This window comes from Micromesistius poutassou (genome assembly GCF_964030765.1).
Source record: "Micromesistius poutassou genome assembly, chromosome: 1".
Taxonomy (NCBI): Eukaryota; Metazoa; Chordata; class Actinopteri; order Gadiformes; family Gadidae; genus Micromesistius; species Micromesistius poutassou.
In genome coordinates this window covers 14,247,340-14,267,577 of record NC_140271.1, presented here as the reverse complement: position 1 = coordinate 14,267,577, position 20,238 = coordinate 14,247,340, and the positions used below count along the sequence as shown (strand labels likewise).

The following is a 20,238-nucleotide window of genomic DNA, read 5'->3' as shown; positions in this document are numbered from 1 at the left end:
TGGTCTTCATCTTCCTCAATTGCATTACCATCGCCCTCGAGAGACCGGACATACAGCCACACAGCACGGTAAGACACAGGCGAACGCACACACAAGCACACACACACACACACACACACACACACACACACACACAGACATAAACATAAATACAAACATCAACATGAACATGAGCACACATATAGAAACGCACAGCGACACATCAATCCATGAATAGATCTGTGGACATGTACACACCATTACATCATTCGATCTCCCATGAGCAGAGCAGTGTGTTCCACTCACACACTGCAGTGTGTGTCCTCTGGGGCTCTGGCAGTCAACGGCCAGTGAACTGTACCGCCCTGTGTCTCTAGGAGCGAGTGTTCCTGAGCGTCTCCAACTACGTGTTCACCGTCATCTTCCTGGCAGAGATGGCAGTCAAGGTGAGAGTTGTATCTGACTTAGTGGCTCAACACACTTTACACGCTAACCAGGTCTCCTATCAGGGAACAGGTTGGATTCCCGACCTGTGGTGCTAGGTTGCATGGTCTCCCCTATCTCTTTCAAACCACTTTTCTGTCTCTCACCACTCTCCTGTCCATAATGGATAGGAGAGTGCCTGTGAAAAATGTAATCTCTCCTGCTCTCGTTCTCTGTCTATTCGGTCAGACATAAAAGGCCTGGACACTTAATGTGTTTAACTGATGCAGGTAAATACAAAAAATGAATACAATAATTGACATTAGAAAGAACAGCTACATGACACATCATGCTCAAAGGTTGCACAACCGTCCTCTTTAATGTGTGTGCGTGTGTGTGTGTGTGTGTGTGTGTGTGTGGGTGTGTGCGTGTGCGTGCGTGTGTGTGTGTGTGTGCGTGCAGGTCATAGCGTTGGGCTTCTGCTGGGGGGAGCAGAGCTACCTGCAGTCCAGCTGGAACGTTCTGGATGGGGTGCTGGTGTTTGTGTCCCTGGTCGACATCTTGGTATCCATGGCTTCTACCGGAGGCAACCGCATACTGGGGATCCTTAGGGTGCTGCGTCTGCTACGCACGCTGCGCCCACTCAGGTACAGAAACACCCCTACTATGTGTGTGTGTGTGTGTGTGTGTGTGTGTGTGTGTGTGTGTGTTCATGGGCTTGTGTGTGATTCTTTCAGCAAAGACAACTCCATTCTGTGTTATGCCTCCTTGTTTGTTCTTCTTGTAAAAGGTGTTATGACCGCCCAGGGGACGCTTGTTGTAACATAAGATGCCCACTTCCACCTAGGCTGCCAAGGATCCTGGGTCCTCACGGAAAACTTTGAAAGGAGAATATATTTATCGACAGAACCAATGGCTCAGACACACGCAGGCACCTTTGACTGCTAGTTGCACTTGAATTTGAACACACTCACACGCACGCACACACACACACACACACACACACACACACACACACACACACACACACACACACACAACCGGTGACTAATACCGAACCATCCAATGAATCCTCATTCCAACACAAAGGACAAAGAATAGAAAGGACGGATATAATATCACTGATGTATGTCTATTTATCAGTGTATATCTGATATATTGTTTAACTGGATTCTGGGAGGATTTCATGGCTGAACATTGAAAAATGTGTGTGTGTGTGTGTGTGTGTGTGTGTGTGTGTGTGTGTGTGTGTGTGCGTGTGCGTGCGTGTGTGTGAGACAGGGTGATCAGCCGAGCTCCAGGACTGAAGCTGGTGGTGGAGACCCTCATCACCTCCCTGAGGCCCATCGGGAACATCGTGCTCATCTGCTGCGCCTTCTTCATTGTCTTCGGCATCCTGGGGGTGCAGGTGAGAAACACACACATGCACACACACACACACACACATGCAACACACACATGCACACACACAACCGCACGTGCACACGTATACACACATGCCCGCACACAAACGCACATGCACACGCATACACACATGCAACACTCACATGCACGCACACAATCGCACATGCAGATGCACACACACACTAACACTAATATACAGTTGAAGTTGATGTTGATGTTGAAGTTCTCATACCTAGATCCACTTTTGGGGCATACTTTCATACTAAGGGAAAGGGGATTCTTTATATATTAGACAGCCTGACAGCTCTGCTCACCATCCTCCTCTGTTGCAGCTGTTCAAGGGGAAGTTCTACATCTGTGAGGGCCTAGACACCAGGAACATAACCAACAAGTCTGACTGCATGCAGGCCGGCTACCGCTGGATCAGACGCAAGTACAACTTTGACAACCTGGGCCAGGTAAGGAGGGGCAGTAGATGCATATTATGCTCGCTCAGAAAACTTTCATGAACTTGGGAAGGCACACTGCACATTCCAAGACAAAAGTTGAATTTCTTCTATAAAAGTCATATTGCACCAGATTCAATGCACCATGAAATTGGTATTGAGTAGTGATAATTAGTGATTAAGTTGTTTGCGGTAAATTATTCTTAATGTTTTCTTTTAATTTAGTCCTACATCCTTCATATTTGTTATAACCTAATAATCAATGTTGACATAAAGTCTAAACTAAAGTGTTCCTTCATCTCATAAAACCGAACAAGAGTGGCCAATAGGAAGGCAGTGAGATGGTTCAGTGTGTTGTGGTAACAACTTTCTTGGTGTTCTTCTTGCAGGCCTTGATGGCTCTGTTTGTGCTGTCCTGTAAGGACGGCTGGGTCAACATCATGTACGACGGTCTGGATGCCGTGGGAGTGGACCAACAGGTGAACACGTACCCACACATACCAAGAAATACACACATACATAAATACGTAAACACACACACAAACACACAGGCTTATGTGATGACCTACTTGTATTCCTACATTTTCCCTCCCTTATTACCTCCATCATCTTCTCTCGTGTTCCTGCTCCTATACGACTCATCTCTTCCTGATTTTATCATCCTCCACTTGCTCCTCATACTCTCCCTACTCTCCCTCATCATCATCTCCTGGCTCCCTGATTGACTCTCCTCTTCTCCTACTCTCCTTCTCCTCCATCCCCTCTCCCCCCCCGCCCTCCTCCCCTTCTCGCCTCTCCTCCTCACCATGTCCGGTCCACCTGATTGCCTCTCCTGTCATCCTCTACTACTCTCCTCCTCTTCCACCATCCTCCTCTCCCTCGCCTCTCCTACTCCTCATCATCTCCCGTCTCCCTGATGTCCTCCTCCTCATTCTGTCCTGTCCTCTTCATCCTCACCTTTGTCCTCCTCCTCCTCTCCTGCTGCAGCCGGTGAGGAACCACAACCCGTGGATGCTGCTCTACTTCATCTCCTTCCTGCTGATAGTCAGCTTCTTCGTGCTCAACATGTTCGTGGGCGTGGTGGTGGAGAACTTCCACAAATGCCGGCAGGACCAGGAGGAGGAGGAGGCGCGCCTGCGGGAGGAGAAGAGGCTGCGGATGATGGAGAAAAAGCGCAGGAGTAAGGAGAATGGAGGGGCTGGTCGGTAGTCTATTTTTCTGAGCACTGCCTGCCTTTCAGAGCCTGACAAATCCAGAGAGACAGTCCAGAGACAGAGACAGCATGAGGGACAGAGCAACGAGAGGACAAAACAGGGAGGGCGAGCTAGAGGACTAGCTAGAGCCATTGAGAGAGAGAGAGGGGGACTGACTGAAGCTCACGCGGGATAAGCTATGCGTGGGCTTAGCCAGTCTGATGCATGCACCTGCATGACTGCAGCCCCCCCACCCCACCTACCCACCCCCTTTATCTCCCACCTACCCCCCGACTAACCAACTAATTGATCACTTCACAGGGGAGCTAGATGCTCGGTCTTTGACCTATATATTTACCCTTTTATCTCCAGTTGAGTATGATGAGCAAACCGCCGTAAGGTCTTAAGAGAAGGCCAGTGGCTTACATATTTTGTTCTGAAATCCCCCCAGGCCCCAGGGAAGGAAAAAAAGAATAATGACTAAACAATAAGACTAATGATCCCTTTTGCATGTGATGGTGCTCTCTGGAACGCCACTTTAATGAGTCAGTTAGGGAACATGACCCGGTGCTGCCAGCAGTGGTCCAACGAGAATGCCCCCCGGCCCTCCCCTTCCATGTCTCCTTCTACCTCACACATTGTACTGGATTGCATGTGCACCTGTCACCCTGGGGGCGTCTCTCGGGAAAACAAATAAAAAACGACCTCATCACCAACAACAACAACAACTAAAACAAGCTGAGGTGGTAAGACTGGAGCTGTCAGCATGCTTTGACTGGCAGACTCAGAAACATAGCTCACGTGTTGGCTGGTGGATATACAACACTCGTTATATATCCACGGTGGTTATTGGATTGTTCTGCTGTGTGTCTGGCTACAATGACAATATATAAGAATAAAGTAATAATATGAATAATGATCAAATAATAATGGGAGAGCATGCTTAGGGTAGATGTTTAGTATTTAGACCAACCCTTAGTTTATTTTTCACATACAAATACACTGCGGTTACTTGCTTGCCCCCCCCCAGCTCCTGATAAGTGTAATGGTTTCAGAGAACAGCCTTCTGTTACAGTTGTACTGTGCCCTTGTCATTGGGGCATTGTTTTAAAATCCCACTGCTTTCATTATGGAATTAGCGAACAGGCTGCTTGTTTGTACCTTGTGTTACTGCCATTGGCAACCTTTACATGAACACTAGTCTTAACACCGGCTGCCTTCACTGTGCCTGTGTTCGACTTCAACGTAAAATATTGGATTTTCAAGAGCTAAAACACAACAGTGTCGGCGAAGCCTTTGGCCAGAACATCAGCACTATGACATTACCGCATACAATAATTGAAGCGATATTTGTGAAGAGGGCAACTGCATAGGCGAGTGTTCCACCTCATATCCGACCTATACACCGCTTTAGAACTACACGGTTGTTCAGTTGTATAGATAACATCAGGTTTTCGCACCCACGGCAGACTCCGCCCACCCTGCCGTAATGATCCATGAACATTGTGTTTACACCGAGGGCACGTCCGCATGCTGCCAGCAGGGCAAGGTACCTTCTGTGAGTGGGTCACACGTGCACACACACACACAGGCACACGCACATACTCACACATACACACACACCCATGCACAAACAAACAAACGTATACTCAGCGACAAACACACGCACACACACCACATGCTGTTTGGAAGTATCTGCATAAATTCAACATAATGACTGGGCTCTTGGTAGAGGCCAGTAAGACTATATATATATATATATATATATATATATATATATATATGTTGTATATATTCATATATTGAAAAGATATTCACCTTGCTGATCGTATTCAAAACATAACACACACACACACACACACACACACACACACAGTACTCCGCAACACGCACACACTCATGCCTGTGACCCGCTCTGGAAGTGTGCTGGGAAACATGCTGGAAGTCTTTGTATGTTTCGAGGCCCGGCTGCCGTCAATGACATGTGCACTGTGTGTCTGTGGGTGTGTTTGTTTGTGGGTCCCTGTCATTGTGTGTGTGTTTGTGTGTTTGTGTGTGTCCTATGTAATGTAATGTTTTGACTTTGCCGTTCGACTTTGTTTGTTTCCGTGTGCTTCTCTGTGTTTGCGTGTGTGTGTGTTTGCACGTGTGTGTGTGTGTGTGTGTGTGTGTGTGTGTGTGTGCGTGCGTGCGTGTGCGCGTGTGTGTGTGTTTCAGAGGCCCAGCAGAGGCCCTACTACGCCGACTACTCTCCGCTGCGTCTGTACATACACACGCTGTGCACCAGCCACTACCTGGACCTCTTCATCACCATCATCATCGGCATCAACGTGGTCACCATGAGCATGGAGCACTACAACCAGCCACGTGTAAGGCACACACACACACACACACACACACACACACACACACACACACACACACACACACACATACAGACAAACACACAACACACACACACACACACACACACACACACACACACACACACACACACACACACACACACACATGAACGCACACATACAAACAAACACAATTTATTTAACAAGGCAAGTCATTAAGAACACATTCTTATATACAATGGCATCCTGCAATTGGCAGAAACCACCTGAGGGAAAAGGGGCTGAAAGATTAAGGGTTTAAGAATACAAAAACATAAAAGAAGAAGCATCGGTAAAACATTAAAAAAATAAAGAAGTACACACAAACACACACACAAACACACACACTGAAGCTTACTCACACGGATACACTCACTTGTTTTCTTGTGCCAACACTGCCTTGAATAAAACAAACTGATTGCTGATTACAGTAATATACTTGGCAGATATGAATTGCAGATTGAACAAACTATTTTGGTCTCTATTCATGTTTCTAATTTGTTGATTGTTGATTTGTTTCAACGTCATAAATGATGGGTGCATGTATGTGTGTTTTTACATGTGTGCATGTAAAACACCTAACACATGTACATGTGGTACGTGTGTGTGTATTTGTATGTATGTGTGTATGTGCGCATGCTCTACAGTACCTGGAGGAGATTCTCAAGTACTGCAACTACGTATTCACCTGCATCTTCGTGATCGAGGCTCTGCTGAAGCTGGTGGCGTTCGGACTGCACCGCTTCTTCAAAGAAAGGTACGTGCGTGGCCATGTGACTAGGCGCTGGGAGGGGGACTATGTTATAGAGTTCAGCATTGAAGTCTCACCTAGAGTCTTTGCTACCCAGATTCGGTAACACTTTATTTGAAGGTGTCTACATAAGAGTGTCATGACACTGTCATAACTATGACATGACACTGTCATGAACTTGTCATAAACGTTATGAACATGTTATAAACGTTTATGACTTTGGTCATTAAGTGTCATTCAGTTGTTGTTATGACAAGTTGACATTGTTTGGGTTGTCTTGATTATGACAAGTTGACATTAATAAAAGTGACATAACCAGAAGTTGTCTTGGTCATGACAAGTTGACATTAATCAAAGTGACATTACCAGAAGTTGTCTTGGTCATGACAAGTTGACATTAATCAAAGTGACATTACCAGAAGTTGTCTTGGTCATGACAAGTTGACATTAATCAAAGTGACATTACCAGAAGTTATCTTGGTCATGACAAGTTGACATTACAACATTTGAATTGGTCGAATTAACCAATTTATTACCATTTATTTATTATTTATTACAATCAATTTATTACCATATTACCAACAAATTGGTCTGTAACCTTGCACATCTAATTATAATAATAATTATGTCAACATTTCATGAATACTACAAGAGGTGCATTTTCTGTTTATGTCAAGTTGTCATGACAGAGATATCTTCTGGTAATTCCATCCTGGTTTGTCAATTTGTCATTATTAGGACATCCCAAACAAATGTAATGTCAACTTGTCATGACCAAGACAACTTCTGGTAATGTCACTTTGATTAATGTCAACTTGTCATAATCAAGACAACCCAAACAATGTCAACTTGTCATAACAACCGAATGACACTTAATGACCAAAGTAATAAACATTTATGACATGTTCATAACGTTTATGACAAGTTCATGACAGTGTCATGTCATAGTTATGACAGTGTTATGACACTCTTATGTAGACACCTTTAAATAAAGTGTTACCCCAGATTCTCCACTTTGACACTGCTTACCCTGGTTGACGCTGACCTGTCCAAGCACATCCAATCAGATTACAACTTTGTTTGACGTTCTAAAACCAACTGCATCTAAACGCCAACAGTTTAACCTAAATACATGTGTCAATGGTTTAATAAGAGTAATAATAAGAGTAAAAGCGTTGTTTTGAACTGTTAATGTTAATGTTCAAAACAACTGGCACTTAAACTAATTTAACTTTCAGTGATCAAACTGATCCTATTGAGTACCAAAAAATGTTGTACTCAAAGATGCATTTTCTTCTTTAGAAGTATGCTGCCTGTTCAAGGCTATTCTACTTGGTTTAGGCTCTGTAGACCCAATCTCCCAGAAAAAGCCTCAAACTTTCAAACTTGGTTTTGAAGAGTGAGTTAAATGAAAGCCAAACAGTGGAGCCCGTGTCTTGTTAGTGGTCTACGTGTCGGCTGCTGACACCACCTAGTTGAACGCTATCTCTACACAAAATACGCTTAGGGTATTTTTTGTAGAGACAGCTGTCAAATGAGTTCAAAGAAGATAACCAAGCCCCCATAGATTGAATATCCGGAATGAATGCCTCACTTCTTTTCCGTGATGACTTAACCATTTTACTTGACACATAACTAAAGATCGGTAATGGTAGACTAGTGTAGCACACATCTCTGTGCCAGCCATATCCCACTTATATTAAGCTAATGCTAATAATAGTATGCTTTTGTGTTGCATTGTGCAAAATATGACATGTTTGTGTCTGTGCCAACAAATAATTGCTTACTTTGGGCTAATGTATTAGTGTGTGTCTTTGTGTGCTTGCGTGTGTGTGTGTGTGTCTCCAGATGGAACCAGCTGGACCTGGCTATCGTAGCGTTGTCTATCATGGGCATCACCCTGGAGGAGCTGAAGATGAATGCAGCTCTGCCCATCAACCCCACCATAATCAGGATCATGAGGGTGCTCAGGATAGCACGGGGTATACACACACACTCTCACACTCTCACACTTGTACACACTCACACACACACAGGCACGCACTCGTGTACACACAAATATGCACTCACACAAACACACACACTGGTACACCAGACTGGTACACACTCACAAACACACACACACACACACACACACACACACACACACAGCCGCTCGTGTACATCAACACACACACACATACACACGTGCGCACAGCACAAGCCTTGCTGATTGCAGCATTGCAATTTATACTTCTCATTCTACACCAGGTCTTCATTCTGCTAGTAGCCAGTTAGATTCCTCCGCCTATCCACAGGGGGACAAAATGACCACCAGACAAGGCTTAACATTGTCTTGTGTTTTCAGTGCTGAAGCTTTTGAAGATGGCTACGGGAATGAGAGCTCTGCTGGATACTGTGATGCAGGCGCTGCCTCAGGTAAAGCGAATTCAAGCCCTGGTGGGACACATCGCTCTCACTACTCTAATGTCTTCGTTATAATTTAGATGGACATCTAGACATCAACAGAGGGACTGTACTGAGACTTTAGGCTTGCAATGGTAAGATGGCAAGCTTTGTCATTGAAGCTTGTTCTGATTATCAATAAAAGAAAATCATTTCAATAAGACATCTGCCCCTTTTCCACCAGCTCGACTCGCCTCGACTTGGCCCGCCTTTTTTTGCGTTTCCATCGCCAAAAAAAGTACCTGGTACTTTTTTTAGTAGCGAGCTGAGCTTGTACTTTTGTGTGACGTAAACAGGCTGCTGGCCAGTGATCGGCCAGCGGCTGCAAACGGGAATTATCACTTGAAGTTAAATTGTGTCCGGCGTGGCTGGAGTCCACGGACCCGCTCCCGAGGGGGACATGGATCAGCATTTCAACTTGTGTGTCGCTCATTTCCCGGGGCTAGAGTTAGGCTGCGTGTTGTTGTGTGTCCGGCGTGGTTGTGTGTGTCCGGCATGGCTGGAGTCCACGGACCTGCTCCCGAGGGGGAAACGGATCAGCGTTTCGCTGTTTCGTTTTTGTGTCGTTCATTTCCCGGGGCTCGAGTTTCGTCTCCATCAATATTACCGTATGACAACAATAGACGTGCACTCATTGCGTTTTTAATTTTTTTTTTATTTCCTGTTTCCCGTCATAACCTTTCCCGGGAATCAGGAAATAGTCTTGATCAGATTTCCCGGCAACATGACGTGCCTGGAACCAAACCAAGTCGTGCCGCGCTAAGTTGTGGCGAGTTGAGCTGGTACTGTCGGTGGAAAAGCGGCAATATACATATATATATATACTGAGGAAATGGGGACCAAAACAGGTTGGGAGCTACAGATATAGGGCATGGGCCATTGTCATTAATAAAATATTGGCTGTGATTGACTGAATGTGAATACTGTTGCATATTACACGTGGCGGGTTCTGATAGCCTTTGGTTCTTTGCAGGTGGGGAATCTGGGGCTGTTGTTCATGCTACTCTTCTTCATCTACGCTGCGCTCGGAGTGGAACTCTTCGGCAAATTGGGTCAGTCACGTTGCTGGGAGAACGCCAGCACACACACACACACACACACACACACACATACACACACACACCAGACACACACACACAAACACACACTAAACACATTAAACACAAGCACAGATGGATAACAATTGGCCCGGTTCGGACGCAAGCAGTGGGAATGATGGGTCGTGCCCGCTGGTTAGCAACACAGTCACAACTCTTTTGGAAATGTCTTCACTCTGGGCACTGTCTCTCCAGAGACCTCTCTCTTTCTCTCTATTACTCTCCCCCTCGCCTTTCAATCAATGGCATTTGTAAAGGAGGGGGGGAATCCATTCCTCAGGATTGTTCTCATTTACATACTGCTATCTCAAATGGCCATCCATTCTCTGCCCATTTCACTCTCTCTCTCTCAGGGTTTAAGTGAGAGAGAGAGAGTGGGAGAGAGAGAGAGACAGAGAGAGAGAGAGGGGGGGGCTGGCAGAAACAGAGGCAGAGACTGGGATTGAGAGAGCAGTGGGAGTAAAAATTGCTAAAAATGTCTCTGTGGAAACACAATGAAACTAAATTAGATTAAATTAAAGTGGAGACCAGGGGAATGGTGGGGGGTGGGGGGGGGTTCTGCTGTTATGACACATTGGAATGAAGGGGATCCGTTCCTCTCTTTGTCAGTCTCCTCCATAACAACACATGGAAAGAAATGCAGTATACTCCGTTGTCAAATCCTGTCACTTTACCTGATCCTTCAAGGACATGCCAGGGATATGAAAATGCAACTGGCGCAGTGTGGAGCAGTGGTTCCCGACCGGTCCAGCCTCAGGAACCACATGTGTCATTATTCATCAAGTCACGACCAAAAAAGGGTCGTGACTTATCTATTTGCCAATTTGAGAGTAATCAACAATGCCTTCATGCACTGTGAAAAACCCTTAACGGTTGTGACCCAACAGTTGAGAATCACTTGCCGGAGGGGAATTGATGGCACACACAGAGTCCACACTCATACACATACAAAGTGCAGTCCGTTCGGGTTTGCATTTTAAACATGGCCTTATCCTTTCCTTATGGCCTTCGTTTATTCCTTTAATGTCATTTGCGTAACCTTCACAATTTGCGCAAATGTGTTGGAAATGATGGATTATGTGCATGTTCACCAACCGCTGGGGCATAATGTGTCTCGACTCTACTCTACATGCAACAGCTTAGCTACAGGGAAGCCCCTCTTGGTTTCTAACGGCTTTGACATCCACACGAGAGATGACCCCGCGTAGGAAACACTAAGCAGAGAGAAAAGGATGTTATGAAATACAAATACAAATAAATATGAAATGTTTCTTAAATAAATTGCCTACTCCAGCTTTAATATTTGCGATGTCGTAGCAAACATACACAGCAAACTGCTCATTTTGGTCACATTGAGTGTTCAGTAATAGCCAACTGGTATGGGTGTCGCAGATAAGGGAAGAGGCATGAAGCGATGGCGAGGAGACTCTGCGAGGAGTTGCGTTTGATGGTGACTCCGGTATATAATCTCTGCAGTACAGCCGGTTAACAAACTTGTAGATAACAGTGTCTGTTTGTGAGAGTAATTTATTAAACAAGAATAAGTTGTCCTCATGGCCAGTGAGGCAGAAATAGGGATAAAGGCTATTTTTTCTTTCTGCTACAAAGGAGCATTTGGGGACTAGTCATGTTCAACTAAATCCTTCCCAGCCTGGAGCCCAGGGTTCAGCCATGCAGCAGTGTTAGCTCAATCCTTATAGACTCAAAGCAGATTTTGTCAGATCTTGCCCCAGCTGAGGACGCCCAGAATGCTGTCGGAAGACAAAAAGTAACACCCAGTATTCCATCCCTTGAAGTTTACTTCAGCCAAAGTGGAAAATAGAAACAGTAGTTGATGGGACACCAATAAGTGGAATTTGGAGTACTTTTTTTACCCTTATTTAGGACCTATGATCCCTGGAGAAAACCAACAAACTGGCTTCTGTTGCAGCATGGGGGGCCAAGGGCCCAGACATGTCCAGAGGCTAGTGGCTATTGGCCCTCATTGAGGAAAACTGTAACTTGGCTAAGGCTGCTGCTGGACTGAGGATGGACCTCATTGATGGTGGATGCCTTTTAGTGGACTCTGACTTCCACACAATGACTGTGGAAGTTTCTGGTCTCCCGTCGCTGGAGTACAGGATTAAATGGATTTTCTCCAGCGTCGCTCCGCAGGGTTTCTATATGATGAGCTTTCTCGTTTGATACTCATGGAAGCACTTCATAAAAGGAAAACCAATGGAGATTGTTGAGCCTGGCCTCAGGGTATCCCGGAGGGCTGGAGCCATATAGTCTACCATGGGAGGGCTAATATCTGCCTCACCCAGTGTAATGGGGGAGGGAACCTCCCCCGCCCTCAGGTTGTATGGTTTCTTTGGGTTCTGCTCAGTGGCACGGCGTCAGCAGCAGCAGCAGCAGCAGCAGCACACACAATTGTTCTCCAAGTGAAGGCATGGCCGTGAGCCAGCATTGTCACGGTGAAGGGCTTGATTAGGGATTGGGATTAGTGTCCCACTGTCTCGTCTGAGACGGCTCTTTGGGGCACACGACACAAAGCAACAGTTTTGTTTAAACACGTGTGTGTGTTTTTGTGTGTGTGTGTGTGTGTGTGTGTGTGCGTGTGTGTGCCTCTGTGTGTGTTTCAGAGTGTAATGATGATAACCCGTGCGAGGGGCTGAGTCGACACGCCACGTTTGAGAACTTTGGGATGGCCTTCCTCACATTGTTCAGAGTGTCTACCGGGGACAACTGGAATGGAATCATGAAGGTAAGACTTGGTTGTACACTCACTCACAGACACAGACACACACAAACACACACACACACACACACACACACACACACACACACACACATTCATGCACATGCACACATACTTAAACATGCAAAGATACTGCAATATGGAGCACGATGGGGCTGTATTGTGGATCAGGCTTTCACTGTCTCACACGGGTGTAGCCAGAAATTACCCGGCCAAAAACCTGTAACTACTCCTCACCCTCCTATTCCTCCTCTCTCTCCTGTTTCTCCCCTCTCCTCCTGTTCCTCCTCTCCCTCCTCCTGTTCCTCCCCTCTCCTCCTGTTCCTCTTCCCCCTCCTCTCCCTCCTCTCCCTCCTCTCCCTCCTCCTGTTCCTCCCCTCTCCTCCTGTTCCTCCTCTCCCTCCTCTCCCTCCTCTTCCTCTTCCCCCTCCTCTCCCTCCTCTCCCTCCTCCTGTTCCTCCCCTCTCCTCCTGTTCTTCCCCTCTCCTCCCCCTCCTCTCCCTCCTCTCCCTCCTCTTCCCCCTGGTCCACCTCTGTCCAGGACACTCTGCGTGAGTGTCGTGTGGAGGACCGTCAGTGCCTCACCTACCTGCCGCTGGTGTCTCCGCTCTACTTTGTCACCTTCGTGCTGATGGCCCAGTTTGTGCTGGTCAACGTGGTGGTGGCCGTGCTGATGAAGCATCTGGAGGAGAGCAACAAGGTACGCCACCGACACACACACACTCACACAAACACACACTCTAACACTCACACACACGCATACACATCCACGTTACCGGATTACAATAATACTTAACATATCAGACCTGGAGCAGAAAATGAAGCCTGAATCTGACATTTGAACAAATGGCAACTGAAGAGGAAAATGGCATTTTGATGTGTGTTCTCTTCAACTGATCACTTCTACTAAATGGCAGCATTAGATCACATCAATATATCTCAAACCTGAACACACTGGTAGATTCTTAGATTGTAATGGATTCAGAGGACATTTTTGTAGCAATTGTGCCCACATCTTAGTACTCTTATTACAAAGAGAGTGTGGTGGCTAAGGTGTGCATCACCAAGACAAAAGGTTCCGGGTTTGATCCACAATGTATGCAGCTTATCTACAACCTCATGCAAGAAGCCTAACCCCTATCTGCTCCTCAGTGCCCTGCATTTGTATTCACAATGCATCACTTTGGATAAAAGTATCTGATAAATAACTACTGATGCAATCAGGATTGGAAATCCAAGCACACAAGTTGTATGACTGCTCTGTCTGGGGAGCGTGAACACACATCAATCCCTTACCGCATACCAGTTTATTTGTCATTCACATGATCACTTCTAGCACATCCACGTTGTCATGGAAACCCACCACTCAGCTCAGCTTTAGCGTCCAACCTTCATTTGCATGGTAGCATAAGACAAATTGCTTCATGGTTTCAATACCCAACGTACAGAAGACATGAGTGACTTTACCATCCTATACTGAACCCCCATGCTGCTGTCACATGATCTAAGTAGAATGGACTGCTCGGTTTTTTTTTACAATTGCTTGTTTTTCACAATCGTGTGTTCCTTATCAGGAGGCCAAAGAAGACGCAGAGATGGACGCAGAGATTGCCTTAGAAATGGAGATGGAGAGGCAGCGCAGGCTGAGCACTGGCTCCAACCACAGCTCAGTGGGAGGGACTTATGTTGGGCCACGCCCCAACTCACCTGGACAGGTGAGTGGAGTGACAGTCTACCAAAGATAGATAGATATACAATGTAGATAGAAAGTTATATCGCTTAACAATGCTGCAAAGTCATTAGACTAAGATGGCTGCCACAACATGGTGCCGTTCTTGGTAAACAAGAAAACTTCATGTGGTGTGCACTTGCCGGGGAAAGGGAGCTCTCTCTGTGCTCTAGTTGCAGTGAAACCAGTAACATTATGAGGTCTCTGTCTCCCTCTGCAGGAGGAAGAGGTGCAGTGCACCAACCCAAACCTGCTGTCTCCCAGGAAGATGTCTGTATCCAGGATGCACTCTCTGCCCAACGACAGCTACATGTTCCAGCCGGTGAGGCCTGCTAGCGCCCCCTACCCAGTGGAGGAGGTGGAACTCGGCCCACAGCACCATAACTCAGGTACTTTTTAACCACGCAGCCTTCATAGGAGATGATCCGCTGCAAGACTGTGTTTTGCTGAAGGAGGTATATCGCTCACAGGAATTTAACTAACGTGATATCGCCTCAATTAACTCAGCTGCCTTTTCTACTGCTTGCGTGTTGTGCAGGATTAAGCTAACATGCAAGTCTTACCAACAGTTGGTGAATATTATTATCCCAAGTGTGTGATTAATATGGACTTACGAAATCAAAATATTTTACCATCTAGTCAGTTTGTTATCATTGTGTGTGTGTACGTTTAATTGATCCAGTCCAGTCACAACATATATTTGCATGACTCAATTTCGTTGAATTTATTCCAAGAGTTATTGGGAGTATGTTCATATTACATACCATAAATATGAAATGTTGTTGAATACTTCATCAATGCCACTAAACAAAATGGAATCCTTTACCGGCATTCGACCACAATGGAATCTACTGCAGTACAACTCTGAAAGGACAAGACATTGAAGAGAGACATGGCAGTGGAAGAGAGGGAATGACATAGCATTGGTTCACAAGTGGGAATTGAACCGGGCTCCCTCTAAGGTGTATTGCCTACATGGTTAGCACACCAGTGGGATCAGCCCCTGAGCCGCACGAGCCACAGAATTAAACTGGGAATAGAGGTAAATTAGGGCTGTAGAGAAACAGGTGCTGCATTTGATGATGAAAGGACCTGAAACAGCCATTATATATTCTATAATGCACACAGTAACTCTGGCTTACTTGTTGTCGCGCGTTTGCATGGGAATTATAGTTTTAACAGACAGTAGTATCACCAATGTGCCCAATGTGATCAGGCTTGAAGTGAGTATAAATACGACCAACACCACCAAGTACTGACTGAAGTGTCGTCCTATCTGCAGTCACACTCTAATGGCATGTTGAGGCCAGGCCGTGGACAGGCCCAGCACTGTCCGAAGGTATTACAGGCTACGTTACGATGAGCCACATAGGAGCTGCTGTGGATGACAGACAAGCTCAGCTGCATCAGACCCAGAATGACCCACTAATTCTATGGATATGCAGGGAGGGCTCAAAGCTTCACTGCCAAGCTGAAATGCACAAAATAAAATAAATATTGAACTATTGACGATTGCAAAGTCACATTTTGGTTAACCAGGATTTATATCAAATGTTTTCCAGCTTGGCCATGACGTTTGATCAAAATAAGAGCTCTTGATAGGATGCTGGGGGGACCTCGCTGCAACCTTTAACGAATGAGAATGACCTCAGAGACCCTTGACTTGTTTTGCCTCATTTTGTACTAATTATCCTGCGTGGAACAATAACTGCTTGTGTGCTTATGGAGACCTCGTCTCTGGTTGCCTTGGTGATGATCATCATGTCTATTAATAACATCATGACAAAAACACTAAACCTCTAAAACTAAATGGCTCTCTGTGTAACCTCAGGTGTGCACTGCCCTGCAGAGTGCAGTGAGCACCTGGGTTGAGATGAACCCAGATCTGAGGTCTCCTATGACTCCTACTCCCTATCTCCCGCTGCTGCCAGCCTCCTCGCCTCTTTCCCACTGAGCGCTGCTCGAACACACACACACACACGTGATGCACTTTAGTCAGACAATGTCAAATGAATGGTGGATGGTATTAAACCGTACAACCCTGTGCAAAGGGTGTGCCCATGGAATCTGGTGCAATCAACCATTTAGCCTTTGCTTGTACACACTTTAAGAAACACAACATTTGACACTCATACAGAAATGATCTAGAGAACTCAATAATATTGTGATGCTGCTGTATCAAGTATTAACTATCGAGGAAAACACTGATCGGATGATGCCACCTACTCAAATAGGGTTCATTTTGTGTGTCTGCATGCATGTGTGTGTTAGTGCGTATTTGCATGTGTTTGTTAAGTTCCTTGGCATGAATAATTGCTTGCACAACTTCATTTGTAAGTATGATGCTCTGATGAACTCATGTTTCTGCTTGTGGAAGAAATTTCTATTTTGATGGCACATTTCATCTGATTCGAAAGACCAAACCCTTGTTATGTACCAAAGGTCTTGAAATGTCCTATCTAAATAAAGCATACGTATTGTTAGTCCGTGGTTATACATGGACAAAGCTGTCCTTTCATAATGTGTCTTTGCTCACTACTACATCCATTAATGTGTGTGTGTGTGTGTGTGTGTGTGTGTGTGTGTGTGTGTGTGTGTGTGTGTGCATGCGTCCGTCCGTGTGTGTGTGTGTGTGTGTGTGTGTGTGTGTGTGTGTGTGTGTGTGTGTGTGTGTGTGTGTGTGTGTGTGTGTGTGTGTGTGTGTGTGTGTGTGTGTGCGTGTGTGTGTGTGTGTGTGTGTGTGCGTGCTCCAGGTTCTGTGACGTCAGTCCACTCCCAGCCGTGTGAGATCCGAACCCTGCTGCAGGTGCCCGGTGCCTCCCCCCTGCCCAGCCCACGGGTGCCCCCTCCCCTCCCCCGCATCGCCCCGCCTACACCCAGCTCCTCCCCCATGGCCCTGCGTAGACAGGTCCGCTCACACACACACACACATATGGACATTCAATTTAGAAGCAAGTGAAATTAATATAAGGAGAAAGAAAACAACTCACTGTGCGTGCGTGTGTGGATGCGTGCAAGCGTGCACGCGTGTGCGTGTGTGTGTTTGTGTGTGTGTGCGTGTGCGTGTGCCGTGTGTGTGTGTGTGTGTGTGTGTGTGTCAACAGGTGGCAGTCAAGCTGGACTCCGTCGAGTCCCAGGGCTGTGATCAGCAGCAGCTGCTCCAGGACAGACCAGACCCCTTGCCCCTCTCCCCTCTGCCGCTCGCCTCCCCACTGGCTCTTCTCCTCCTCCCTCCTCCTCCTGCCTCACCCCTGTCCTTCCCTCCCCCTCCCACCTCCCCCCACTACCTCCCCCGCCCCGCCAGCCTGCGCAGGCCGCGGCCCCGCCCGCCCCCGGCGGTTCGCGACCCGGCCGACGAGGAGGTGAGCCAGATCACGGGCTCCGTCCTCAGCCTCTGCTGGGGCGCCGGCGCCGCCGAGGAGCGCGGGCCGGAGGCGGGCGGGACCAAGGTCTGCCGCAGCCACTCCCTGTCCCCCTACACCTCCCCCTTCTCCTTCGACTCCTGCACAACAGCCCCCTTCCCCCCCCTCCCGCCGCTCCCTCCTCCCCCGGCTGCTCCTGCTGCAGGAGGCGGCGCCTTCCGGAAGCGCCGCCCCGACAAGCCTCCGCCGGCATTGCCGACGGAGACGTCCGCGCCGCTGCCCGGTTACCACGACGACCAGCGCCGGCACTCCATCGAGGTCTGCTCGGCCGACCCGCCGGCGGTCCCCCCGGGAGACGACCATGACCACCACCTCCTGGGGCCCGGCGGCGGGGCTAGGAGGGGCTTCCCCATCAGGGTGCAGTCCATGGGGGGCTGCCACCGCAAGAAGAGACTCAACCCCCCCTGCATCTCCGTCCACCCGCCGGCGGAGCGGGACCACCCTCCCCCGGTGCCCGCTCCCCCTCCCCCTCCCCCGCCGTCGTCGTCAGACTGCGGCGTGACGCTGAGGAGGAGGCCACTGTCCTTCGACCTGACGCTCTCCGCCGCGGCAGACGCCCGGCCCCTCACGCCTGACCACGTGCCGCTCCGCACCCACCCGCCGCTGGCTCGCACGCTCACCCCCGAGCCGTACCTGCGCACGGCGTGTGCCCGGGCGCACGCGGCCGCCCGCCCGCTCCTCTCCCCGACCACCGGTCCGAACGTCTTCGTCCAGCCGCACGCGCCCGTCCTCACCGGCCCCGCCCACTTCCCCCCTCTGACGCACAGCCTCTCGCCGTCCACCCAGTGCTCGCCCATTGGAGGGGACTACGTGCCCCTCCGTCAGTTCACCTTTGACCAATCGGAGGCCGTGTACATGAGCAGCCTCTCGGCGGGGATGCCCGACGCAGAGGCCGCCAACTGCCCCTCGTCTCCCTTCGACAGCAGACTGGACGACAGGGCGGGGTTTAGTGCCAAGAACAGACGGACGGCCCAATAAGAGCTGTGTGTGGCCTCAAGGAAGTCAATCGGATTGGTCGGATTAAAAACCCTGGTGACAGTGTTCAGAAAGAGGGTGCTCTCACTTGGATGATGAGAAAGGGAAGACGTGTTGGATACGGGCCGACAATAATAATAGATACATAGACTATTCCTTTACCTCAGAGCATAGAGACATGGCTGTCCATGCTTGGTTGGAGTAAGCTGAGGTGGTTTGTCGGTGAAAGATTGCGAGTGTACCTGTGAAACCGCTTGCAGGTACGCTGCACCCACTGTTCACGGTGTGTCGAGGACTGAGTTGGTGCACCACACCGGGACTTGAGACACCAAACTCCGTAGCCAAAGTTATACGTTTTCCTCTTTTTTTTTTGGTTCCTCCACCCCCCCCCGAAACCACGCAAGCCAATCAGGAAGCAGCGTCTGGCTGACAACCTCTCGACCCTTCAGCGGGAAGCGGTTCTGTGAAATGCGAGCGTGTGGGGGGAGGAGGGGGGGGGTTTGTGGGATATGCAACTTCAGGTTTTCTGGCGGGGAGGGGTCTCTGATTTTGCCACTCCTCTGCTCCCTGGATCATATTGATCAGAGTAGAAGTTTGCGTGTGTGTGTGTGTGTGTGTTTTCTTCTTTTTGTGAGTGTCCCCCCATTGCCCCATCCCCCCCCCCCCATTGTTACCAGTGTGGGCCATGTGTGTCTTGCATCTGCACAGACAAGGCAGGGCATTGTAGTGTCTGTTTTAAACTGTGCGTCATGCAGTGTGAATAAAGAAAATATTGTGTTTGTTGAGATTTAAAAAAAAAAAGAAAAAGAAAAGAATAATGGCTCTATCCATATGCACATATTTTTATAGAAATCTATAATGTTTTTTGCACACAATGAATTTTGAAGTTCAACCTGCTTGTTTGTTTTTCTATCTCCGTCGTCCTATCGTGAGTGTCTGTTTGTAGAGAGCAGAGAAGAAGAAAACACAGAGGGTGGCTCAGCGCTCACTCCTCTTTCCAGACATTGACATGAAGGAGGCAGGATTTGTATTTTTTTAAGATGACGACGAGGATGATGATGAGAAGGATGATGATGATGATGATAATGGCGATGACTATGATGATGATGATGACGAGAAGGTGTGTGATGTGTTTTCCGTAGCTGTGTCCCAGACCTGCTCATCCGTAATCCGGTGTGGCGAGCCTTAAGGAGCGGGGCTTCAGTGATGAGGAGCTGGGAGGAGTCATGTTCTCTGAGATGTTTGTCCGC

At 47.8% G+C, this 20,238-nt stretch overlaps 1 protein-coding gene across 1 annotated transcript in view; it reads left to right on the top strand.

The window, feature by feature from the left end:
• cacna1ha (calcium channel, voltage-dependent, T type, alpha 1H subunit a) overlaps nucleotides 1-19,648 on the top strand; it is a 62,541-nt gene extending 42,893 nt beyond the window's left edge. The window contains exons 19-37 of the mRNA XM_084488786.1: nucleotides 1-68; nucleotides 357-425; nucleotides 865-1,049; nucleotides 1,684-1,810; nucleotides 2,139-2,264; nucleotides 2,642-2,731; nucleotides 3,240-3,432; nucleotides 5,663-5,814; nucleotides 6,477-6,586; nucleotides 8,429-8,562; nucleotides 8,928-8,998; nucleotides 9,999-10,077; nucleotides 12,747-12,868; nucleotides 13,404-13,562; nucleotides 14,437-14,577; nucleotides 14,812-14,980; nucleotides 17,345-17,499; nucleotides 17,696-17,826; nucleotides 17,896-19,648. The exon at nucleotides 1-68 is cut by the window's left edge and continues 56 nt beyond it. Coding sequence (XP_084344912.1) covers nucleotides 1-68; nucleotides 357-425; nucleotides 865-1,049; nucleotides 1,684-1,810; nucleotides 2,139-2,264; nucleotides 2,642-2,731; nucleotides 3,240-3,432; nucleotides 5,663-5,814; nucleotides 6,477-6,586; nucleotides 8,429-8,562; nucleotides 8,928-8,998; nucleotides 9,999-10,077; nucleotides 12,747-12,868; nucleotides 13,404-13,562; nucleotides 14,437-14,577; nucleotides 14,812-14,980; nucleotides 17,345-17,499; nucleotides 17,696-17,826; nucleotides 17,896-18,991 — 3,377 coding nt within the window. The 3' untranslated portion in view covers nucleotides 18,992-19,648. The remainder of the gene's footprint in view (nucleotides 69-356; nucleotides 426-864; nucleotides 1,050-1,683; nucleotides 1,811-2,138; nucleotides 2,265-2,641; nucleotides 2,732-3,239; nucleotides 3,433-5,662; nucleotides 5,815-6,476; nucleotides 6,587-8,428; nucleotides 8,563-8,927; nucleotides 8,999-9,998; nucleotides 10,078-12,746; nucleotides 12,869-13,403; nucleotides 13,563-14,436; nucleotides 14,578-14,811; nucleotides 14,981-17,344; nucleotides 17,500-17,695; nucleotides 17,827-17,895) is intronic.
• The last annotated feature ends 590 nt before the right edge of the window (nucleotides 19,649-20,238 follow it).